Below are 26,298 nucleotides of genomic sequence, written 5' to 3'. Positions count from 1 at the left end.
TTTTCCCATTTACAATTTGCAGGCTTCTTTATTCTTCTTATCACTTCTTTGATAATATTGGACTGTGGTCTAAGTGATCTCTTTGGTGTGTTTTTTTCTATTTGAATTTACTAAATTATTATTTTAGGAGGTATGGAAGGATGATGCTGTTCTCAGAGGCTGCTTCTCATGGAGGACACTCTTGCCTTTCAGTAAGAGGGGTTATTTTATTACTTTTTTTTCCCAAAGATGGCTAATTTGATAGGCACAGAAGGACTGAAATAATACCTTTTATCACTTGATTTTTCTGGGTATTTTAGAACTTCTAAAATAAATTCAGTAACTCAAGAAACCAAGCATGTTTAAATAGTTCACCTCTCTGACGTTAGATTTTTGAGTATACATATTGCACTTTGTTTAAAGTTTTGGGAAAACATCCTGATTTTTCTGGGTTGGTGGTAGCTTTCCCTCCCTTTCTTGTGACTAATTGTATCATACAGTCCTCCTATCATCATCCTACCTTTGAATTGTCAAAACCATCCATAAAGTATTTGACAGCTTTGATTTTCTTTTAATTTAAATCTCTGCAATTGCGCTTAGATTTTATATTGGCTGCATTTCTCCTGTGTGACTCAGCTAGAACAGAGCACATCTGGGCAGCTTTCTTTATGCCTCTACCTAAGAGACAGCCACCCAAAAACAGGTTTTGTCTCCAAAAGCTCATTTCTATACAGTATGTGTCAACCAGCGCTGGTTGAAGTATCACCTCTCTCCCTTCTCATTCTGATTCTTCCCATGAAAAAAACAAAACAAAAAAACCACCACCCTACTACTTCAGGAGCATCAGCCACCTGGCCCTGCTCTGCTTTGATCCTCGTGGTGAAGCTTTCAGCGACAATGTTTTCACAGTGCTTTTGAACTTGGTCTGAAGCGACTTGTTTTGCATGAAAGGCATTACCTGTGCTCGTGGCAGGATGTTTGTGGGAAAGCGATGGTGCAAAGCAGGGGGAACCACTGAAGGTGAGCAAGTTCTAAGGGAGAAAATAAAAGCATCTGCACAGGGGTCAGAGTTAAGGAGAGGATGGAGGCAAGGAATGCTCTTTCTCTGATAAATTTAATTCACACTTTTTGCTAAATGTAAGAGACAGCTTAAGAAAAAAACACTGCTCAGAATACATAGTAAATGATGTTGCCAGGATACTTCCTGATCATGTTAATTAAACTGTCCCACAGTTTTGGCTTAATTACTGCATAATTTGCATATTGGAAATGATGGTGCGCGGTACCAAAGAAAGCTTGTGTTCTGCTAGGAGGAAGAACATTGCACAGGAATTCATTTCCAAGGGAAGGAGTCTCTAGACTCATCTAACGATGTATCTGGAAAATAAAGTTAAGATTTTTGTTAATGAATTGGCATATATCTCATTCCTTTTTGTACGATTACATTTTATGCTTTTTCTGATCAGTTCCTGAGAGACCTTGTCCCAGTGGCCTCCCTCCTGTTGGCTATTTCTTTAATTACAAGATCCAGTGCTGCTTTCAAGGCTGCTGAACCAGATATTAGTTAACCTGGGTAAAAGTGACAGAATATTTATCTTGAAGACGCCCACATTTGAAACTGTATATGCATTGTTGGTGACGCACTTTACAACCCTCCCAAGTCAAGCTCATTGTTAAGCTATCAGTTTCTCCTTGTCTTGATTTTTTTTTCTGTTTCCCACATGTGTCTGGCATCCTACATGAGGCGGCCTGAGGCCAGATGGGGAAATGCAGAAATATCTCCAGTTCTGAGGCAGGCGCTGCTGGTGGACACCAGGCTTGGTGCCTGGCCAGGCAGTGGCAGTGGCTATGTGCTTCCACACTGAGACTCCAGCTTTGAAATGCTGAAAAAAAGTGGATTTTGGATCTGCATTTCTGCCAGGGTGGTTTTATACCTCCTGCCCCTGCTATTGCTTTGTGTTCAGTGGTGTTCCTGCAGTGGTGTTAAACTGCAGGACCATGATGGTACTCTGGAAAAAGAAGACAAGAAAATATCCAAATTCTTACAAGTAAAACAATATATGAAACTGTTTGTTTGGGTAAAAATTCTTTGGAATGCAGCAATTTCCCAAGTCAGCCTGCTAATTGCTGTGAATGATGTTGTTGCTAGGATATACATTTCCGATGTGGCTTCTGCTTTTTAATCCTTTTTTGATCTGTTTCTAAACAGGTGATCATAAACAGCACAATCACACCCAACATGACCTTTACTAAAACATCACAGAAGTTTGGCCAGTGGGCAGACAGCAGAGCAAATACTGTGTTTGGTTTGGGCTTTCCCTCCGAGCAGCAGCTGACCAAGGTAACGGGGCGCGGGGAATTTCCACACAGGCTGTCTTGTTTGCTGAGAGTGAAGAATTGCATGCATCCATCCCACCTCTTCCAGACTGGATGTTTCTGCATGTCCTTTTCATTCATGGAAGTTGACTATTTCCTATATTTTTCTAGTGTCTGTATGTACAGAAGCAGGCTGTACATAAGCAAACTTCATGGTCAAAACCATAAATTAAATTGGATCACTGACAACAGTACTGCTGTGGTGATCTTGATCTCTTGCTCAGCATGGCTGAAAGCATTTGTGTTTCCAGATGTTTGCAGAAACAATCTGGCTCTGAAGGATTTTGTGCCATCTCCCTGGCCTATTTGCTCATTTCTGCAGATAGTGGCACTAAAAGCAAAGTGAACCACCTGCGTGTGGGCAGAGCTGGGGGATGAGCAGCCAGGGAGTTGGTCCCAAGTGTGGCTGCATCCCCCAGAGCTGCACCCAGACCTTGGTATGAACACAGTGCTGCTCTGGGGCAGGGACTGGCTGCAGCAGCAGGCTTGGAAAGCGTAGGGCTGCCTCTTGTAATGAATAACCAGCAGTTCAAAATACACTCTCTGTCATTAGATTAGTGGTCTTGCCAAGTGCTCATCAAATGGCTGAGATGTTTTTTTGTTCGTGCAACAAAAAAGCATTACTTATCTAGCACATAGCTGACACTTGAAGCATGGCTACTTGGCACCAGGTTTTAACAGTTAACTAAACATTGTGTCCTTGGGCATGGTACACAGTCTCTCATGCTGCTGTCCTCTTGCGTGCTTTGATTCAAAAGGAAGCCTGAGAACTAGAAGTTTCTTGTAGTGTCTAAAATAACAGAGGCAGGCCACTGGAATTGAAGGAAGACTTTTAATCAATTGAATTGCTACAGGATTTTATTATTCTAAAAATATCTTACCAAGTTCTTGCAATTTCCTTGCAAGTTCTTGCAAATAACTGGATGTTTTTTAATTTATTTTTTGCAAGTGTTTCTTAAATGCAAAGCATAGTTTACTTTACATGTTATTTTATTTTTGGACTTGAGACATCCATAAAGGTGGCATGGCAATAATCTGCTATCCTGGGATGCTAAGGCCAGCCTATCAATCACGTGCAAAACTTTATAAAAAAGGAGATGTTGGTGACAATTATGTTTTATGATTCTTAGACTTAATCAAATGTAGAGGGGTGCTCAGTTCACCTGTGGATATTCTTCATTCCCATGACAAAGAGGCATTTATAATAGCTAAATAAGCAGCATGGGAATATTGGAGGGTTAAAGTAGACGTAGGCCAATAGTTGGGTTTGAGTAACAGAGAAGCATGATACAATGATACAATCCAAATGAAAGAATTAACACTTTTGGATGTCCTTGCACCCTAATGAGAGATTTTGCCATATTCTCCAACACTGTCCAAAGACACACTGAGAATAAGTTTAATGCTGGTGTTAGAAATACCAGCCACGATACTGGCCAGTACAATGTGGGCAAACAGGAGCGGATCCAAAAAACATACTGTGTGGGCACAGGGGCCTCAGGAGCATCTGTGATCCCCTCCAGATCCATTTGCACATCTATTTGCACAGTGTGACCTGCTGAAGGACCCATTGCCAATACAACAGCCTTCTACTTGCAGGAAAAGCTTTCAAAACCAGCAGAAAGACTGTTTCTGGCCAGAATACTGAAGAGAGATGGCTTAAGGGGCACTTCTGAAAATGGCTTAAAATGATCTATTAAAAAAAAAAAAATCTGACAGTTGTCTGTCTGGAAAATGTTAGAAAATCTGGCTTATTACTGCCATGCAAAGCAATGGGACAAAGATATCCCTTATCATCGTGCTCCTCAGTTTAATTATTAAACCATTAGTACAGAAGATCAGAGATGGTGAAGGGATTAGAGAAGTATAAGTGTATTGGGAATAGTAAAATCAAGTTTCATTTTATTCTGATGTCATTACACTCATAAAAGATACAAATAAAAGCTTGCCAGCTTTACTGGAAATAACTGAAGCTTTTAGCCAGGAGTTAGGAGGACATGCTGAAGCTCCTCTAAACCAGAGATCAATATCCCTAGCTTAAAATAAATAAATAAGTAAATAAAAATGAAGAATATCTGCTGAAAACAATGAATAGTAATGAGACATGAGAAGAGGTTAGCATGCCTAAAAACTTCTACACTTTCAAGCATATTGGCTGGCCTAATAAAAGATAATGCCTCTTTCTAATGCCTTGCCTCCCTGGAGACACTTAAGCATTAATCCTTACCTATAGGGACGAGCAGCTCAAATTAAACATGAGCCATTAATGAAAACTGCTTTCAGTGACCTAGTAACCTAATTGCCATTCACATTGACCAGGAGAGTCCCAGTGTTTTTAGTTAATGTCCTGCTCGGGGTCCTTTTCTCTCCCTCCAGCACCTTTCCCCCTTCCTGCCCCATGCCTCAAAAAGGTCTCAGGACATTACTCAAACGTTGCTACACCAAAATTGAAGCAGGAATCAAAACAGAATTAATGGTGCGGCTGGCCGTGATGAAGAGGCAGGGCTGATGCTGTAAAAGTAGCGATGTGTTTTGCACACCAAGCTGTTAAGCAAAATTTCTGCTATCAGTCAAGGTGCTTTGGCACAGACATGATAATCTGAGGAGCTGGAGGTGGCCAAGGGCATGGGGACAGAGATTTATACAGGTGAGAAGCCCAGCAAACTTGGACTTTGCACATCGTAAAGTAACAACAGACGGCTTCTGGGAAGCACCAGACCTTAAATTTTGATTGATGCATGCAGGTTTTATGCATGTGGCGTGCGGTATTTGCCCGGCAGGGCACAGGCAGCCCACCCTCGCCCCCAGCCCGACCGTGCTGGCAGTGTTCTTGCTGTGCTGCAGCAAGCTCCCGGCTGCTTTCTGCAGCAAATGCTCTCGTCCCCTGCCAGTCTGCCTGGCACTGAGATATGCATGGGACTGCTGCGGGCGGGAGCAGCTGCTCCACGTGTCCGACACCACCGCAATTTGTCAGGAGGAGACATAAATGCCAGATCAGGAGCTTAAAATTTACACGCACATAAATAATGCTTCTTAATGCATAAAATGCTAAGAAGGTCTCTCTCTATATATATATTTCTCCAGGTGACAGGCTGGCTGCAGATTTGAACAGCTTTTAAATAATCCGTGCAATGCACAGTAGCATCTTTGAGTCCCCACTAAATTTCCTTGGCCAAGACTCATAATCACCCAGCACTCGTGTGCTGCCATGTCCTTGGACTGAAGGGCTTTGCAAGTGTTGGGAGCTGAAAATCCGTTCTGCAGCTTGGCCTCAGCTTCCTAGGGCAATGGGAAATGCATCAGTAGCCACGATGGACCACTGAAGTGGTGTTTGGCTGGTGCTTCTCCTACTCTGGTCTGTCTTTGTCTGCCCAAGGACAGGATGGAGGAAAGGGAAGGTGAAGGGAGCAGAGATGTAAAGGAGAAGGAGTGTGATGATTTCTGGAGTTGGTTTGGTTTATTTACACATGCTGTTGCCTCTTGAGACCACATTTATCAAGTTTTCATTTACAAAATAGAAGACTATTTCTCTTTTTAAACTAGGATTTCCCGTTTTAAAAGCACTCTCTGTTGTTGCGATGGTTTGATAGCTCAAAGCCAACAGACACGTTGTTTTTTTTCATATCAATTACTTGCCAGTTATTTGCATTTGCAGCAGAGTAAGTCAGTTACTGGAGGGATGGCATCTTTCTGATTTCTGCCAGTGATCAGATACCATGGTCTTGCCATCCCCCTTACAGACGGCCTCAGGATCGTGGTGGTTTCCGGAACATCTGCTCTGTCAGTGTAGCAATTAGTGTTGGTAACGCTGCACAAGTTTGGGCTGTCACCATCGTGTTTCCGCGCTCAGCAGAATAATCAAGCGAAGGCCTTTAATTTCATAGCAAGCCAAGTGATCCTCTGTAGCTTTCAAAAATAAACTGTGAGTAAAATCTAGCAGTTATTAATTAGCTAGGAATAAAAAAGGAGCAGCAGCAGAACTCTTTATGGACTGCTTCCAAATATATGGGATAAACAAAAACCAGAGACGTCTTTCACTGCAGATTCTGCTACAGAAGTCTTTACATTATGACAATGATAAGAATTAAGGGTAATATTTTGTCTCTTAAAGCCAAAGATCTGTCTCTTGAGTTGGTGAAAAACCCACCTACTGGTGCTAGCTTCTAAAAGCAGATGTGTTAAATACACTTGTTGGTAAACTGGAGACATGACCAAAATCTATTGTGCAAAGAGAACTTCATCAGTTTTATATTGAAGATTGGCTTTGTTTAGCCATATACAATTTTTATTATGGAACTGTGTAAAACTGTCCTCATCTTCGTGGCTCACATTGTTTTTCACAGCAGTCTCCCATGTGCTTTATGAAGATAGTTGCAAAATAAAATTTTTTGATAGATCACTTCCAATTCTTTTTGTTTGTTTTTCATAGTTCATATAGTCCATGAAGAACCTTCATAATTTTTTCATACTTGCCCATAAAGATTTATTGTGAAGGAGAGACTCAAAACAGCTCTTTACTACTTGCAAGAAACCCAAGTGTAGAACTTACTGTTGGCACCGTATTTTAGAAATAATCAGTACGCTATGGCTGTTTTGTCACAGTAGGAGATACTTTATGTAAAGTTGGAATTAAATCATGGAAAGCCAAAATGTAAAGTAGATGTTCCTAATGATCTTTATGGAGCTACAGATGTAGTCAAGTCATTTGTGTGTGTAGGGGACTGCACATGCCATCAGATAGCAACTAAATACCTTGCATATGCAATTCCAGCTGTTGTATAGAAGACAGCTGGATTCAAGAGCTCCATCTTCATTTATAAGCATCATTACAGACTGTACTCCACAATTCTTCATAAGGGACACCTGAAATTTCACTTGGCTTTAAGGATGTGCTTGTTCGTGTGATTTAAGGATGATATGTGTTTATTGGAAATTTCCATTCTCTGTGTGCTGCACAAAATACAGGTACCTCCACATGCATGTATGATTTCTCTTAGATCAGTTGGAGAAGATTGATTTTATCGGTCTTTTTAGTCCCAGTATTTTACTGGGAGAGAGCATGCTAAATACCAGCTGTAAATCTAAAAGTTAGAAAATGAGAATAGTAAGTGGATGATTCTTCCCATTCCTTGACTATGTAATGTGATATTTGTCAGGCTTTTGTTTACAATCTTGTTATAAGTGTCCCAAATTATTCAAGGATATAATGTAAGTCTGAGTGAGCTCATTTGCATTCTTTAATTTAATTGACTTGCTCTTAGGAACAGAAGACTGATAATAATTTTTTATCCAAATATGATTCCATGATCTTGTATACTAAACTTGAAAGTATGGAATCATATGTCCTTTCAACTATCAACTGACTGAAACAAACAATGGGGAAGAAATAAAAACCACATCATACCAAGGGGCACCAATAGCTCCTTTTTCTCTGTGGGATTTTACTGTGGTCACCCAGAGCTGCAGAGATGTCCCTCTTTCAGAAACAATTTTACCGTTCCTTTTGGAAGTACTTCCATGCCAAAGAACTAAAATGCTTTTTCTTGCCAAAAATTTTAAATTATCAAAATTAGTTGTTCACTTCTGGAGATCTATGAACCATATCAAGATAGTAATCTGAACAGTTTAATAGATGGTAAATCATTTTAATAAGTATCTTTTATGCTTTTTCCAGTTTGCAGAAAAATTCCAAGAAGTGAAAGAGGCTGCCAAACTAGCAAGAGACAGATCTCAAGAGAAAATTGAGACCTCAAGCAATCATTCCCAGGTTTGTAATTTATCTTTAATACCTGTATGGATACAGGATAAATAATTTAAAGCTAAATTTTCTAATGGACTGTACCAGCCTCTGGCAGCAAGCTGAGAGTATATCAAATGAAGATTGCCAAAGGTAATTGTCAGCTGCTGGACATTAACATTGTCAGAGGAGTATTTTTCATCCATCCATGCTCTTTGTCTTCATTTAAATGTAATTTTTTTCCTGCAGTTCTTGAACTGTTACAACTTTTTTTAATAACAGAAGCTGTACATCCTTCGATTTGTACTGATACGTGTAGTTTGGGTCACTAGAAAGCTCATCAGCATAGTTCTGCAAAAAACAATAAATAAGATTTATTGAGGCATTCCTTTTTGTCATGTCTAATCTACTTTTGTAGGAGTTCAGTTTGCCAGTGCGGAGGCTTGTTCATGGCCATTGTGTGTTTCATTGCCTAGATGTGATTAATTGAAAGCTGTGGTGCAGAAACAGGCCGTGCTTTAGTGAGTAGCTGGAAGAAGCTTATGTTGCAATCTGTATAATATACATTTTTAGGCAGCACACCTCAATAAAGCCAAGTGCCTCTGTGTCCAGTGAGAGCTGGGTTTCTTACAAACTGAGGAAATTGAGTGTTGTCCCAGTCTCTCTGTAATCAATTTACTGTAATTTCATGAGCACTGCATTAGCCAAGAATGAGCCCTGGTTCAGTGGGAGCACTTGGCCTGTGCTGGTATTTGGAGAAAGGTTAGATTAATTTTGTTCAGGAAATTCAGCTGTGTGTTTAGAAAAAATATGTTGAATATTCACTCCTGCAACCAGCCTCCTTGGTGGGGTCCCCAAGTACAGCTCTAAGAGGCTGACTTTAGATACTGGTGTTTTTTAAAGACTTTAGTCATGGCCTTTACATTTCTCTGCTGGTTCTGCATTCATGGTCAGCACCAAGCAGTATGTGAAAGTAAAATATTTGGAGTAGCAGTATCTTGTATGTATTTGTTTGGTCTTTGTGTGCTTTCAGGGGTACCATATTGTTCATTATCTTAAAAAACACAAACAAAACCCTTTAGAAACCACAAGACATTTAAATTAAAACATACAAGATTTTGTATTATTATTATTATTGAACATTTGAAACTTCTGTTCTGTGAATCATTATCATTCTTTCATTCTGTTTAAAGAGAACAGTTTTGCAGTTCTTACGGAGGACATTATCTGTCCTGCTCGCTCATACCTACTTGCACTGACACATTGACCTGCAGGACCCTTTTTTAGCTGACACAAAGGAAAACACACCATCCTCCTGTTGCATGTAGCCATTGCATGCAAGTTGTGCTGCCTCTAGGCAACCTAGGTAATGTGGGAGGCAGAAAGAAGCCCCCTGTTAATCTGGGTGTTGTGCTGCAGGAATCTGGACGTGAAACACCATCTTCCACTCGAGCATCTAGTGTGAATGGGACAGATGATGAGAAGGCATCACATGGTGGTCCTGCTGAGACACATCTCAAGTCTGAGAATGATAAACTAAAAATTGCTCTAGCCCAAAGGTGAGGTTCCTTTAATACCTTAATTGCATCGAAATAGCATGCTGTAATTATCTGATGGCTAAGGGTATTAACAGAAATTATTCAAATGTAATTGCATTAATTTAAAATGATGCAGCAGAAAGAATGAATGAGCAGATTTTAGTAAGTACCTCCTGGTGTCTGATTGGGAGATATTTACATTTTTCCTGATCTGGTTCATGATGAGATAAGATCTCTTCCACTCTGGTGATGCCAACTCATACTCCACCTTTGTTTGCAGAGTTTTAGAGCTACAGAAATGACACCTACAAGCAATTACTACTGGTAACATGGGAAAACAGTCTGCTCTTCCTCTTTGAGTTTGCTATGTCTGCTTCAGTGCAAGTAGATCGAGATATTTAAAACTGTTAAAGAGGTCCACCTTAAAAAGTTGAAGTGAAAAATATAGTTTCACTGGGCTGTTTAGAAGTCTTAGGGAGATGTTTCTGAAGCTGCAGACAATGCCTCTTGAAGTCACATATTTTGCTATTTACTTTGATAAATTATTGGAAATACTGAGAAGAGTAATTTGCTGCCACAGTGAAAGCACAGGGGGCAGAATATGCAAAGCTGTAACATTAAAATATTGCAATGCTCTTCTGGGATCTTATTGCCTTGCCTGCCTCTTGTGTGTGAATGGAAAGAAAATACATCAGGATTGAGTTACTCTTATAAAGCCTTTTAAAAACTAAGACAGCAGTGGCATGAGCAGCGTTACAGAGTGACCTGCTCTAAGGTTGCACATAATACACTTAAAATACATCATCGCTTTATGGACATTTCAACAACCAAACCTGTTTGAAATCGTAAGGCTTGCTCATTCTTCCTGCTGAAGACGCCTCCACAGACATGCAGCAGCTGGTGTGGGAGGACTTTCAGAGCCTCCATTCACTCCTGGATCTCTGGCTCTGCACGGTAGCTTGAAGCTTTGGGGAATGAGTAGTTTCATTCTCCAGCCTTGTGTAACGCTTTTCTATTTAAGGCTGAGCATAAACAAAGCAGTTATATGTGGCGTCCACCCCCTGACATGGCCCATGCTGAAGGATCCCAGCACTGCTCGACAAGAGGTAGCGTTGCCCTGCTGTGAGCTGCCACGCACCCAGGCCTCAAGTGTGGTCGAAGCACTACAAGACCCAGCTCTCATCTCCACAGGGCAGCAGGGAACGTGCTCAAAGCCAGGGTAGAGCCCCTGCTTGTAGACAGTGGAGATCTCAGGTGGTGGCTTAGCCCAACAGCCTGCTTGGGCTGCAGCACTGTTGTTCCAGATGCACAGGTCTCTGCTGCTGGGTTTGGTGGATCCCTCTGTATTGCCAGGAGTCAAATCAAGGCTTATGTTCTCCTTAGGTGGGTAATACTAGAGGCAGTTATGTACATCTGAGGATGCTTTGATGTTATGTCAGCAAACATGTACCACCACCAGTGGATGAGTTTGTAGACAGGCAGAGAGTAATAACACAGGATTAATGCTCAGTGCACCTAATGATGTCCTGTCCTTCCCAGTTCCTCCAACGTAAAGAAGTGGGAGACGGAGCTGCAGACGCTGAGGGAGAGCAACGCCAGGCTGACCACAGCGCTGCAGGAGTCGGCCGCCAGCATAGAGCACTGGAAGAAGCAGTTCTCAGCCTGCAAGGAGGAGAACGACCAGCTCAGGATCAAGGTAGCCCCGTGCTGGCTGCTGCGAGGGGGTGCCAGGGCATCCTTGTGCTCTGCTCTTTGTCAGCGCCAGCAAGCCAAGGCACAGCAGTTTTGTTTGATGGGAGTAGCCAAAAATAGTGCCAACACTGAGATGCAGCCATCAAGTTCAAATTTGTGGGTTTGAAGACATGGATACAAATGTCTGTTCTGGAGAGAAGGTGTCTGTAGTGAGAGCCTTAAAGGAAATTGGGAAAGTTGTCTCCAGGGCACTTTGAACACTGTTATGTGCTTCCCTTGTCTCCCCTGGGGCAGAGCACACACATCTCTCTGTGTTAGTTACTCCCTTCATTACTCTTTCTCTAGCATTTCTGCTGCTTTGTCTATTCATGTGTGTGTGGGACAGACCCTGTCTTTGAAAGGAAAGCAGTCTGGGGGAGCTAAGGCAGCAGGCAGGGGAGTTCAAGGGGCTGGGATCAGCAGGAGGACACGTGCTGCTGTGTCACATGGAGCTCCCAGCCTCTTGGCTTGGGCAACTTGGTGTCAGCTGGGTTGCTGGCCAGGGTGATAGACGTGGTAAAAGCAGGATTACAGCTGCATATGTCTTTCAAAGCTCGCTTCAATACTGCCACAGGGTGAGTGAGCAGAAGGCATAGTCATGGCATGGTTACCCACGTGAGGCCAAGCTGAGAACCACACAGCAATAATGCCAGGCCTGGCAGTGGGCAGCAAGGATGGAAGCTGCTGCAGCAGGGTGCAGCCAGGACTGGGCTGAGAGCCTGGTGCTTTGGTGCTAATGCTGGGCACATCTTGTCCAGAAACCTGCAAGAGAACATCAGCAAAAGCCTGCTCCCCTCCATTATAGAGCACATTTCTGAGTAGTGTAACAATAGGAGAGAGCATCAGCTGAAACAGAGAACAGCTGAGAAGTTTAAGTAAAGTAAAGCTGCAGTTTAGAGTATTCACTGGCACTGCTCCTCAATAACACCGTGCTGTCTGCCAGGAGCTGGTGTCAGCCCCACATAGTGAAGGCACCAGCCTGAGCACTAGGGGGGGGGGGCTTGGTTTCCTTGAGCACCACTTGCAGGGATCACTTCATGCTATCCATCTCTGACTTCTTTGAAAAAGCTGCATCCTTTCCCTGTCTGCTTATGTGGCTCTCTGGGACGTGGTGTAGAGATCAGGTTGTATCAGTCTGCTGAGGATTTTTGTTTGCTTAGCATTTGCTTTCAAGGAAGGAATTTCATATCTTTTTGTATGTCAGTAGGCTGCAAATAGTATTTCAGCAGTGACCTGGGCTGTCTGTCAGCACTGAAATTCCCCACGAAGCAACCTTTTCCCCAGGCAGATATTCTCTGCCTATTAGTGTGTGTTTTAGGAGTGCACAGTTTGTAATTCAGAGATCAAATCGGAGCTATGTTAGCTGATGTAACACAAACAATATTAATTGTTAGAAGATTTAGGTTCCTCCATCCAGCTTCTTTTTGGGTAGGGGAGAAGTGAAAGCCTGGAACAGCATGTTGTAAGAAAACAGTATAAGTTGCAGTGTAGCTTTTTACTTTTCTGTACGGTTGCAGAGTTGTCCTCGCCAACATTACCCAAGGAAATATGCCACTTCTCAGTAGCTGTAGGCTAGATATGAAGAGATTATCAAAGCACCACCTTGCTACTGCTGCAAAGTCACCATGCTGGTGACTAGCCAGACTGTGCAGCAGCACTGTTTGTACAACACACTGTCTTTCTGCATGCAGAGAGGTTTATCTCAGCCTTTCCCCATGTAGGTTCCTCCTCACCAGGCACTCACACGGCCCCGCTGCAGTGCCCTGGGAAGCTCCTTCCCCTTCATTAACTGGGTCAGCATTTTTTGCATATTGCTCTACCTTTAAATGAGTGAAGTTATAATCCCAAAGCAGCGTGAAGCTGAGAATTAAAATACACACTTTAATGAGCTGGTCCATCAGCCTGTGGGAAGTGCAGCTCCCAGGAGCGATGTCTGGAGAGAGGGAAAGGGAAGCACAGGAGGAGCAAAGCAGGTCCTCGGGCAAGGGAGCAGCAGGGCAAACACTGCTCCCAGCTGGTTCTGCCAGCGAGGGTTGGATGCCCTGTCTCTCTTACTGCAGCCAGAATGACAAGCAACCCCTGAGGAGGCAAAACTGGGAGTGCAGGAGAGATTTCTTCTCCTTGCTGCGTTAAGAAAGCCCACCGTTACCATCCTGTGCTGGTTTCACAGAAATGAAGTGTAGATTTTATCCCCAGCCCCACTTACATTAGCAGCTCCGTGTTGTGCACATCCTTGGGTAATTATATGAGATACTGTGTGCAAGAGAGTAAACACAGCCCCATGGCTCCCTCGTGGATGTGTACATGGACTCTTTCTAAGGCAAGAAGTGATGATTTTGTTGCAGTAATCAAGTGCTATGATCTAGGAAACAGATCCATGACAGCTAAATTTGTCTGCCCTATGCTCAGTGGAGCAATGCTTGTTCACGTCAGCCATGATCTGCCCCAGACTTTCAGAAAACTGAATATTTCACCTGTTGTCTGACATTTCTTAAAGATTGAAGAACTGGAGGAGCAGTGCAATGAAATAAATAAAGAGAAGGAGAGAAATGCACAGCTGAGCAGACGTCTCCAGGAGCTGGAAACAGAGCTTCAAGACAAAGAGCTGGTAAGTGCCACGATAACAGAGCAGGCGTATATTTCAGAGTTTGAGTTGGTCTGTCTGCTTCTCACTATGGATGTGGATTTATGAACTGACCCACCTACAGCCAGAAAAAGCCCAAAGTCTGGGGTGTTGCCGGTTTCTAGATTTTCTGGGCAGAACTCTTCAGCAATAGTTTGGTAGAGTTCCTCAGGTCTTCGTTTCATGATGCGTTATGTGCTGTGACAGCACACTATTTTGGTGGTTGCTGTACGCAGTGCGTTACTCCTAATAGAAGAGCTGGAGTGGTGAAACGAGTTGCCCCAAGCCAGACAGATGTCCACTGAGAACAGTCTTGGTTGCCGGTGCCTATGTACTGTGTTCCCTCAGACATCAGGAGCAGGGGGTCTTGTCATTAAAAAGACATCATTTACAAAGCAACTGGGCATTTGCGTAACAGATCCTCGTTTCTTTTCCTTTTTATTTTTCTTTTTATTTTATTTTTTTTTCCCGGATGGCTCGTATGCTTCAGCTTTGCCATTTTACAGTCTCCCTCTGATCTCAAGACTAATGCCAGGAGTGAGAAATTCAGATTCATTTTGAGTACCTCAGTTTGTCATTTTTGACATACAGGGTGGTCATTTTTCTAAGGAGAATGATGTTGATGGCTTGGAGCCCCTGAGCAGTGGGGAAAATAATGGGATCCTTGTCTTTTCCTTCATTACAGTGACCAAATGCTCTGTGCTGGCTGAAGAGAAAAAGCTGTCAGCAGGTGCAGTAAAGTTTGCCATGTGCCATTACAGCATCTCAGCTGGTGCTCTTAAAAGCAGTACTGTTAAGGGGCTTTAAGATGGCACAAGGAAATAGTTTAGGGAGATGGATTTTGATGCACTGTTATAAATATAATATGGTTTTCAGCACCATATTTCAAAGGAAAATGTCATGCTTTCTTCTCAGCCTTCCTGTGGTAATAGCATGTATAATAACCCTTATTTGCTAGCATTTTCCTCAAGATTCACATTTATGTGGTACCAAATGAACCAGAAAATCAATTGACTTGTGAATATCACAGCCTATCATCCATTTACACTGGCAATATATTAACTTGTTTTCCAACTGCATACTTATATTAGCAGGTTCTTGATTAGTTCTAAACCACCCATAAGTGACCTTTTCATGGTTTGCAATTCAAACCAGCGTGAAGTCCGCTCACGGATGTTGCTGTGTGGGAAGAACTGCTGATATTCTCTTCATGTAGGAAATGAGGAGAGAGATGTAAAGACATGAGAGCAGGGCAAAACTATCTATTGAAATATTTGTATAGACATATATATTATATACCATATACCGTATACCATATACCATATATATAATATATATATGCAAATGCATACTATATGTAGTACATATACAGTATGATAGTATATGTAGTATGGTATATTTATATTTTAACGTGAGCTCCCAGGTATTATGTGTATATATACACACACACATATATATATGCACATGGGAACATATATCTCAAAATAAAAAGTAAATTACATTTTCCTTCCCCATATCAGTGGCTGGGATATTGCCTGGATATAATTACTCTTAGATCAGTTAAACAAATTATTCAGCGCAGTTTACAAAAAATCTATTGTATTAAGTGATGTGTCTTTTTATGTGAATGTAAACTAATGCTGGAAAATTGGGAGGAAAAAATAAAAACATTTAGAGTTGGAATTAGAGAGTTTCCCAAAAAGAAACTAATTTATTCAGCTTTTGGCAAAACATACAATCATAGAATGGCTTGAGTTGGAAGGGACGTTAAAGCTCATCGAGTTCCAGCCCCCCCCACAATAGGCAGGGACGCCACCCACTAGATCAGGTTGGCCAAGGCCCCGTCCAGCCTGGCCTTGAACACCTCTAGGGATGGGGCATCCCCAGCTTCTCTGGGCAACCTGATCCAATGCCTCCCTGCACCTACAGTGAAGAATTTCTTCCTAATGTCTAATCTAAATCTCCCCTCTTTTAGTTTAAGACCATTCTCCCTTCTCCTATCGTTACCTACCCAAGTAAATAGTCCTTCTCTATCCTTTTAATAACACCACTCTAAGTATCGAAAGCATTACTGTCTGGCTCTGAGGAAGAGCATGAATTGCGTATCATTACACTCGTATCATGCTGTAAGTTCACCTGTTGTGAAAGAAATTACATTTCATAGCCAAGTAGTCTGCCTTTAGGAAGGGAATGGTTTTGCTGTGCTGTGTCAACACACCCGCATTTGCTCTTGAGACCATGACCCATGTGGGCAGAGTTTTTGCAGGAGAATCTTGCATTTTCTTCAAGGCACAGAGTTTCTCTTGAGCCTGCAAATGTGCTTTTCACTCTGACAATCCTGCAAAATACACAGGCTTTCTTAGTCTTTCCCTGCTACCCACTTCGGTGGTGTTCATTTGTGGTGTTAACATAGTCAGCACTCCACCAGAGACACAGTCTCCTCTCAAGTCATGTTGCTCTTTTCATGAACCCCTTTCAGCTAGTTCTCTCCATTTTGATAGCAATGCCCAAATAGAACACAAATTTGGGGAGGTGTTGCTCAGTTCTGTGCAACAGCGAAGAGCCCATCACAGCTGTGCTCTGTAATGATGCCTCTCTACATGCAGCTCATAATTTCACTGGTCTTTTTTGCTGCCACATATCATTGAAAATTCATGTCTAATTTGCTCTTTGCTACCATCTATAAATTGCTTGTAGCATTACAGCACTTCAGATTTCCCTCCTATTGAATGTATCTTTTGCATGGATGTGTGTTTTAGGTTAAGATTTCATTAATATAATTAATGGCATTCATGCTAGATATTGGATTACATTGTCTGTTGTAGAAGAACAAAGTCAAAAATACAGCAAAAAATGTATTCTAGCAGAAAATTAGCATGTGTTTTTGAATGCAGACATGCTATTTTGATTATTTTACATCCAAATACTGTGCAGAGTACAATAAAATATGCAAAGTCCTTTCATATTCTCAAATTTTCATTATGTTTTAAATTGAAGCTTGCATTAATTATTTTTCTTTCATGTTTTCAAAGGAACTGGAAGAGCTCCGAAAGCAGGGTGAAATTATACCACAGCTAATGTCAGAATGTGAATCTGTATCTCAACAATTACAGGTACAGTTTAGCAATGAAATTAATTATCATATACTTGATTCATCTATTTTCTTCCTTATAGCTACATGTTTTTCTCTGTTCAGACTTCAAGATTTGAAGGCAAAGAGCTCCATTTTGCAAAACCAAAAAATACTAATTCCTTGCAAAATTCACCACGCCTTTCCCAGCAAAGGAATAAATAAATAACTCTCTTTCTTTGCCTTGCTGTTTGCACAGATTGGTTCACCCAGGTTCATGTTACATCTCTCTCCTGACGATTCCAGGCTATTCCCCATCCCATATTTCCACTGATCCACGCTGGCAAAGCTGCCAGCAGCTGCCTGTGCTGAGCAGCACACCAAGACCTGCAGCTAATCGTCCTGGTGGCACCAGGGAAGGCTTTTAGGAAAGAAGCATAGATGAGCATAGCTGTGTACCACCAGGGACAAAGTTCCTGGGAGGCCGCGTTTGCTTGCTGCATGGCTCCGTCCCATCAGTGCTGCTCTGCTGGAGGTGGTCGCACCCAGCAGGGCGCAGGGCTTGCCATTGCCTATGCTTGTTAATCAGGGCTCGCTTAAGTGCAATAAATTAATACATGGAAGGAGGGCACATATAAGCAGGCTCATGAACGAAATCACATCCAATCAATCATGCCACCGCTCTAATAATCCAAGTGATGTAAAGTCAGTCAGAAGGCTGCTGAAGGGTGGCTGGTGTGCTGCAGAAGGTTTGCTTCAGCGTGGTAAAGTATAATGCCTCTGGCTTTTGGGGAGAGTAGGCATGTGCCTACACTCATGAAACGGAGAACAGGCAGGACAGCTCAAGAGCAGGAGCAAAATGCAGCAAGGGAAGTGTTACCGGGCTGCCCCACAGCATGCCTGAGCGCTCGCACAGAGGCGATGCAGAACTTCAAAAAAGTACCACTAAATCCCAAAATACTGAATAAAGCAATATTATTCCTTGGGCAGTGTTTTCTAAAGCTTGTCTTTGAAGGCTAAACCGCCATAGATAATTCTGTATGTAATTGCTGGCACAGTGTCTAATTCTCCAAGTGTAGCAATGACAGAAATATATGCACAGTGTGTGATTTAAATCCAGCTGAATTTTAAGATATCAACCAAATGACAAAATCTGATGCAAAGCATCTTTTCCACTTAATGTGTCCTTTCCTGCGTGGGCTTTTTTTCCCTTTAATCTGACTAGTACTTGTCAGTTGCTTCAGAGGTGCTTGTGTTAATCAGTTTGCAGAAGTTGAAGCAAACTTTTCTGATCTGGTGCCATTTGTTGCTTTACTCTGTTAAATGCTGCTCATCATTCTTCTCTATGATTCATCTTACTGTCTTTTTTGTCTTTAAGGATGCTGAGAATAAGAACAAAGATCTTGAAGAGAAAGTCAGAACACTAAGGACAGAAGTTGAAGAGAGCAAACATAGGCAGACCAACCTTAAAACTGAATTAAAGAATTTTTTAGATGTACTAGACGGGAAAATAGATGAATTACACGATTTCCGACAAGGACTGTCTAAACTTGGGGTTGACAACTAGATGGCAATAGATTTTTGTAATCTAGCGTCTGGATGTTTGATGTTTTGTTGATCTCAAACATGTGTTTTACAAAATATAACTAGAATGTTCCACCTGTTTGCATTGTTTTTGTACATAGAGGCTGAAAATTTGCTGTGGGTTATTTTGGGTTTTTGTTTTTTGTTTGTTTGTTTATTTGTTTTCCAAACCAATCGTGCTGCTCACTGAATTCTGTTGAGATTAGAAACTTTCTATATTGCTGCTCCGGCTTTGTGGGGTTGGGAACAGGTAGAGGGTTCTGTCTCAGGAATCTGGAACTAGATCTACCTTAAAATGAATATGCAGTTAGTTGTTGCAGGGAAATTTATATCTTTCTTAAGGGCTGTTGCAACCATAGAAACAGAAAACAAGTCTTTTTCTTGTCCGGACTATCAGCGCTCCTAGCAACATACACTTTTATTCCTTGGCGGAGCGGAGAGAAGATTAGATGGAGCTCCTGCAGTTTGTAAATCAACCTGGTAAAATGTGCCTGTGATGAGCTGCAGTCAAGTAAATCACTTCACACACATACCAGTATCTTTAGGGACCATGTCAATCAGGCCTGATTCGCAGAAAAAATCCGGAGGGTTTCATGTATCCTTCGATTCAGGTAGCATGTGCTTGCCTGGGTCCATGCAAAGTTGACAGTGTAGAAATGAATTCCAGCTCTTACTTCAAGGCAAGCATCTTAACCAGTAGGAGAGGACAGCTTCCCTTGCTTAGCAAGATAGCATCTCTCTTTGGCCCTCAGTTTTGAACCTGTATAGTTCAGTCACTGTGTGTATCTGAAAAATGCACACCTGTGTCTTGGGACCAGATATTTATTTTGGAAGGAGTCGTACTGCTGCTTTGTATGCAGGGCACATGCACCTCTGTGCACCTCGATCACTGCTGTTCAGTTTCCACAGTGGTAGATCAGGAGACATTGATGTGAAAAGCGTCACAAAGTTGGTAGGAAGGGTGTTATTCAGAAACAGCTTCCTGCCCAGGAGACTTGCAGGTAATGACTGCATGAAACCCAAAGTCTTTCTTTCCTATGATTTCTGCATTCTCCCCTCAGGGAATAGGGGGTGGGTGTTAGTCACAAAGTTAGACTGTCAAAAAAAACAACAAACAACCCCAAAGGCAGAAAGGGTTGTAGTCTCTCACTGATTATTCAGCAGCTCTAAATACATTTTGAGTAATGCAAGGTCGTACATCAGGTTCCAGCAAGAAGGATGCTCTCTGCATCACCAGCTGATGTACAGAGGACCAGGGAAGAGAATTCAGCCCAAGTTTTGCTTTTATCCCTAGGACTGCCTCAGCTTCTCTCTTTTCTTTCTCTGTATCCTGGTTTGAGATTCTGTTAATACAGCATCTGAATTCATTCAGGAAAGAACTTCTGATTAGGGGATGTTATTATTTATTTCTATCAGGTGAAAGCTTGGTTAAGCACCTGGTTAGTGCTTTCCAGCAGTGGCTCATATAAAGTCGCCATGCCGTGCTGTTTGCATATTGTTCTTAGTTGTTTTTTTTGTTTGTTTGTTTGTTTGTTTTTAATTCTCAGCACATCTCTATTATAAAAGTGACCTTTAAAAGACAGGTGGGTTATACATGAGACATGCATTGAATAATTTTTGCACATGGGCATATAACCCACGTGCTGGAGATAGATTTGGTTCCCAATTGTCCCTTGAATTTTCATTTCATCTGTTACTGTTGTGTTACCACATTGCCTGTTGTTTAGACTGGAGTTTTTTGTATTTTTGCTTTTAATCCTTTTAAACAACAGATGTGAAGCTAGGACCTTTTACAACCAGTATGACCATTTAAGTCTCTTAAAAAAAATGCTGTAGGCTGTTGATATTTAAAAATAAAAATAAAAATCAGGTACATAGCATGTAGGCGTGTAAAAATTAGACTTTGCCAGCGTGGAATATTCAACAGTTGCATAATGCGGGGTTAGATCAGACTTCTCAAAACCGAAAATGACGTCAGAAACTGTGTGTGGTTGTGAGCAAGCAATCTCCGTTTTTAGTCTTCTTATTTGATAACAAGTCAGACAGACTCAGTCATGTAACAGGCAGCTCATCCAGCTTCTCCTCTCCTCCCCTGCTCCCTTGTGCAGCCAGTGCCTGCAACGGCTGGGAGCCAGGAGACAGCCCTGTGAAGAGCTGCAAGCAATACAGGTGGTTGGGGCTTCCCGTCACAGTGCTCATCACTTTCACACGGAGGACCCTGCTCCATCTTCTGCTTCCTTTTTGCCGTTGAGTGATCTTACGGTTTTTGCTCTGGTTTTAATACATTTTTTTAAATGTCATTCTGGTTAGAGGGGTGCAAAAGAGTCTGAGAACAAGTTATTTTATTGGGGTTAATCCAGATTCATTATTTTTTTTCCAGCTTTAGTCAGGTCTATCACAGATTCTGTTCATTAGGAATGTGTTAAGCCACTCTTAAATTGCAGGAAAAGTGTTTCTATGGGATTGCATCAATCTAATAGATTAGGTTTAATACCAGCATGTTAACCCAGTGCGTAGCTGTGACATAGGTAATTATTTTTGGCTGCTTCATGCTCTCCAGAGGAGCGATAAGAGATGTCCTTCCAGGAATCCCTGTGCTGCCTCTCCTAGTCTGACCCCAAATGTATGCTCTCTGTATCTGCTCTTGCTGTGATGTTGAGCTGTCAGGAATACCTCTACATGGCTGTATGCTGTGGGAAACTCCAAGCATGTTTCCATCCTCCAAGCACCCAAAGTCTTGCTATAATCATCCGCTTTCTCTCTTTTTCCTCCCCAACTGCAGGAAGTTGAGAGCTTCTATGTATAACCCCTTTAAAACCCCTCATAAACTCCATATTTTTAACCTTTCCCTCTCTTCCATTCTATTTTTCCTCTTCAAAATACAAAAGCACACTGGCCGGGCATCTGCCAGCTGCAGCTCGTCTCTCCAGCCCCTGCCCCACTGCTGGAAGCCCATTGATCCCACTGTGTGGGAAACGGGGGTATAAAGCACCATTTCTTCCTAGAAGCTCTGTGAAGGTCTGGCAGTAACCTCTTCATGCCAAACTGTGAGCCCCAGGCAGCTCCCTGGGACTTGTCCTGACATCAAATTGCCTCCTTTCCCCTGGCAGCATCCTGCAGGCACAGGTATGGCTGTGCAGGAGGAGTTCGCCCAACCCACAAATGTCTCTGAAATGGCCTCAGATGCTGCCAACAGATGCTCATCTCCCCTACCCAGTACAGAGCTTGTTTCTATTCATTACTGCAGCGCTGTGCAAACCCAGATTTCCCCATGCCATTGCTGATGAAGGAAGGTTAGCTCTATGTCCATTAAGCTTAAGTGGAGGTCTCTTTATGCGAGGCTGAATCTCACCTTGAGCAACCCTGGATTCACCTTCCAGACACAGGTTTCTCCCTCCGAGTGGTTCTTGGCAGGATATCTCCTACCTCAGCTGCACGGTCGTTGTTGGCAAAGGCCTTGTGCGTGGCACGCCGAGTACCAGCACCACCGCCGCACCGCTGCCCGCCGGCTGTGTCCTGCCCTGGTGGCACCCACAGGCTGGTGGCTCGGGGAGCAAACATCCGTGCTGACCTCTTTGGACACTCGGTTAGAGAGTGTCTGTCTGCCTTCTGTGTTTTCCAGTGAGGTTCTCCTTTGACCTGGTGTTAGAGCTGCTGAATAATGGTGTTTTTTGTTCTTTTTCTCCCAGTTCTGTGGCCAAAATAAGGGATAAACTAAACAGTTCTACTAAAAACTTCAGAACATTCAGTGACAGAAAAATACCTTGAGATAATTGCTGTCAAGGGGAATAATCTGCTTCATCAGATAGATTATTTAGCATTTTGGAAGATTACCTTAGCCTAGTCATTGGAATAAATTATTTCAAAATGAAAAAAAAAGTTAAAACCTTGTTTCACACACCAAAATAAAACAGTTTGACCTTTTGCTTTTTTCCTATTTGACTGAATCTTTCTTTGCTGAATTTGAGTCAAAATCACAATTAGTTTTGTTTTTTCTTAAAAGTGCATTTTCAGCGAAATCAATACTTCTCATTGTTTTTCTGTCTGGGTCTAATTGGCGTCTCTTTTATTAAGTTTTTGTAAGTAATTCAGTGCCTCCTCACACTTCGTATATCCTACCTTTCAAAGTACACAATTATTTTCAAATGGTTTTACACTAGGTGTGCCTGTGCCCAGCAAACACATGCTATTTAGGCAATACCTTTTTTAAATACAAACATCTGATTTTATTTTTAGTTAGAAACAAAGTGTGAACTTTTTTTAAAGCAGCTCGATGAACTGAAGAGAGCAGGAGGGTTTCTGCTATCCGTGACAGCCCGTCACTTCCGAAGCACTACGTCCCCTCCAAGCCAGGCACAAACCGTCCCTGTGCTTTGTCACTCTTCTGTCACACCATTTAATTTTTTCCCCGAGTGTTCACTTTCTCCCCTTATTCATTGCTGGTCACCTCTGGCTGCTCCCCAGCTAACAGAGGACAAGTCCCCATCACTGCCACTGCCATGACCCAGAGCGTGTCTTTAGGCTCTTCCGAACACAGCCCTTCAAAGGCTTAATGGCTTCTAACGAATACAGCGTTGTCTTCCTGAGCCTGTGAGTTAACCAAGAGAACATCACCACTGAGGTGAAGCGCCCCGTTCATCTCAGTGCATTACAGATGCTGAGTCCAAAGGGAAGAGGTGTAAGTTGCTTAAGCAGCAGCTGAGTTTGATGATCATTTTATCAGAGCTTCAGTGAAGGACATGCTCCATCCGCAGCCCCAGACTGTCTAGGTGTAGGATGGCGACTGCCAAAAGATCGGCCCCTCCGGCTTTGTCCGGGAAGTTCTGGGCTTGTGAAGCCTGAAAATATCAAAAAGTCTTCAGCATATCAAAAACGTTGCGATGTGGGGAATGAGAGGTGAACACCCACCCACAGCCGAGCAGCATGAGAACCCGGCAGGACCGATCAAACAGCGCTGGCTTACACTCAGAAGCTTTCCATCAAGCACACGAAGAGCTGTTGTTGTCCCACGAGGGCTCTGCAGTGGGATCTTGAGAGAGGTAGGAAGTCAGGTTCAGCCCTGGGGGAGCATCTTGTGGTGATGGGCATGGTTTAGTAGCTGTAAGGCACAGAGCTACCCTACGGTCACACTTCTTCCCGTGACTTAACGCTCACCACACAGCTGTGTGTCAGGCAAAGCAATACATAGGCACACGGTGTTCAATCCAGAAGCAGGCCCCAGTGGAGAGTCCGGGCTGACCCACATAGGCGGCTGGGGTGCCACACACGCAGTCCTGAGGAGCTCTCAGTGCTTTCTACTGATTTTTAGAAGATAAACTTGACCATTCTGTGAAGTCTGCTTGTCTTAAATAATGTTCTCTATGGTAAACAGTAAGATACCTAAAGTGAAACGCACAGTCAGGAGATTAATGGTAAATGTGACACGCTTCCAAAAGGAGGCTGCTCCTGCAGGCTGCAGGGCAGAGCTGGTCCTGGCCGGGGGGCTTTGCTTGGGGTATTTCGGGATGTCTCACAGTTTGACTTTCTGCTGTGTTTTGTGTTCGCTCTTCTCTCTCTCTTTTTTTTTTTTTTTTTTTTTTTCAAACTGACAGCCTAAACTCAGTCTTCAAATGAAGGTGCCTATACCTCCAAAAAGTTTTATATGCATATTTTGAAATAGATCGCTTTTTCCTTTCTGTTCATTTAGTTACCTGGTAATAATGGCACATACAAAGAGAGGCACTTGAGAAAAATCTATCCGCTGTTGTATTTTTGTTTAACACTGGTCAGCAATAATTATTTTAGCCATATACTAGCTAAAAAAAGACTGATAATGCAAGTTTTGTGAACTAAGCTTCTAAGTTTGCAGTACACTGATTAATCTGGGTGTGTGAAAAGGGAGTTATGCTCAATAAAAGAGTATTTTGCAGCATTTAGATGTTTTCATTTAATTGCCTAATAGTGATCATGAACATAATATTCTGTAAAACTCATCATGAAGAACAAACAAAGCACATCGATTTTAACATAAATATATCCCTTGTAGTTGAAAGTTCTGGGAATGTTTTAGTGTGGTCTGCTATACCAAAATATTTAGATTATTCTGAGATTTTAGTACTGAAGATAAACATACACCCTGTTTTTACTGTTTCAAGTAAAGTTTAGTGAATGACTGACAATTTGTTGATATACAACTGTGGGAAAACACTGCAGTGCTCTAAATGTATATTTTTCTTTGGTTTTGTTATATTTAGTATATGGTTTAATGAAAACTGAAGTGTTTACTACAGTTGGATCATTGTAAAAACATCTCTTACCTCGTCATTTTGTCTGCTGTGAAAAAGTACTTTCCTCCTTTTTTTTTTTTTTTCTCAAATTGGCCATAGACAGTCATTGTTAACATTTAGACTCCTAGTAGCAGTAAATGCTGGGTTTTATATATATAAAAGAAAAACTTGATTTTTTTCTTTATGAACTTATTATACAACTTTGTGATTTTTATCTAATTTTATTGTAACATAAAGTTGTTTTATGTAAAAATATATAGTTTAAGTAAAATCTCTTGTCTCACTGTCTTCATTGGCTTCAGAAAATGAACATCCTTTCCTTAAAGTGTATCAGGTGGTTGTGACGCTGAATTCAAGGTAATCCCGTTATTTAATAAGAATGTGATTTTGATCTATACATGTGATATAGTGCCTTAGATATACCCTCTTTAAAACCTTTTTTCCATGAGGTGGAGCTTAAAAGCCTTTGTCCTCTTTCACTTATTTCATACTGTTAGTACATCGAGGGCTGAATGGGTACATGCATGCTACACTGGAAAAGTAGTTTCTAGAAATACAGTGGCATGAAATTTGGGACTTAATGCATGCTGAGAAATGCCTATCACTAGAAGAAGGCTTTTTGTCACCTTTTCTGGAGGATGCTCAGGACTGAGCATACCCCAAGCCCCATGTGAGTCCTGTAACAGATAAAGCAGCACCAGAGGCAGGTAGAGCTGCTCTGACATTTTCTTTGGAGGGACTAATAAGACACAGAATTAACTCTTTGCTTTGAAATTAGAGGTGTTTTGACATCAATCATCTCTGTCACCAACCAGAGGTTAACAAAAGCCCTCTCAGAGGAGGGTTTCCTAATGTCCCCACTGGTGTCCACTGACACACTCCTTGTTCAACAGCCCATCCCTGGGGAGGGGGTAACACTGCAGTGCAGCTCTATATTGCACACAAACATGCTCTCGGCATCATTGTATTCATCGTACAGAAACAGTGTTTGCTGTCTTGGCATCAGCCCAGGCTTTCCCAAAGGAATTTAAAAGGCTTGAAGAATGTTAAATGGATAAGGCTCACTGTGCCTTTGTTACTTTGGGTTACAAGGCTGCAAATGTCAGGCTTGGGGTGAGCAAGAAGCACATCTGCCCCTGACCTTTCGCCAAAGCTCTTCTACAAGGAGCCATCAATAGCTCTGACAAGCCGCTCAGCAAACTTGAGCAGTCCATGAGCTCTGAAAGCAGCTTATGTGTGCTGCAGTAGAATGCAAGTGGTCAGCAGGAAAGGCTGCTCCTCGCTGGCTGCTTGGCGTGCAGGTGATGAACGCTTCCAACAGAAACAGCCGGGCTGGAGAGCCCTCAGGGAAATCAGCTGCTGCGTGCCGATAATCCCTTCATTTTCACTTTTGA

At 42.2% G+C, this 26,298-nt stretch overlaps 1 protein-coding gene across 1 annotated transcript in view; it reads left to right on the top strand.

Annotated features, from left to right (window-relative positions):
- The window catches only part of HOMER2 (homer scaffold protein 2), a 60,227-nt gene extending 35,184 nt beyond the window's left edge, over positions 1-25,043 (top strand). The window contains exons 3-9 of the mRNA XM_084293417.1: positions 2,189-2,320; positions 8,030-8,122; positions 9,512-9,651; positions 11,170-11,326; positions 13,859-13,969; positions 17,017-17,097; positions 18,433-25,043. Of these exons, the coding sequence (XP_084149543.1) occupies positions 2,189-2,320; positions 8,030-8,122; positions 9,512-9,651; positions 11,170-11,326; positions 13,859-13,969; positions 17,017-17,097; positions 18,433-18,621 (903 nt within the window). The 3' untranslated portion in view covers positions 18,622-25,043. The remainder of the gene's footprint in view (positions 1-2,188; positions 2,321-8,029; positions 8,123-9,511; positions 9,652-11,169; positions 11,327-13,858; positions 13,970-17,016; positions 17,098-18,432) is intronic.
- The last annotated feature ends 1,255 nt before the right edge of the window (positions 25,044-26,298 follow it).

The sequence above is a fragment of the Netta rufina genome, assembly GCF_964035555.1.
Source record: "Netta rufina genome assembly, chromosome: 11".
NCBI classification, from domain to species: Eukaryota; Metazoa; Chordata; class Aves; order Anseriformes; family Anatidae; genus Netta; species Netta rufina.
Note: the sequence above shows the minus strand (reverse complement) of the source record. Positions and strands in the feature narration are given on the sequence as shown.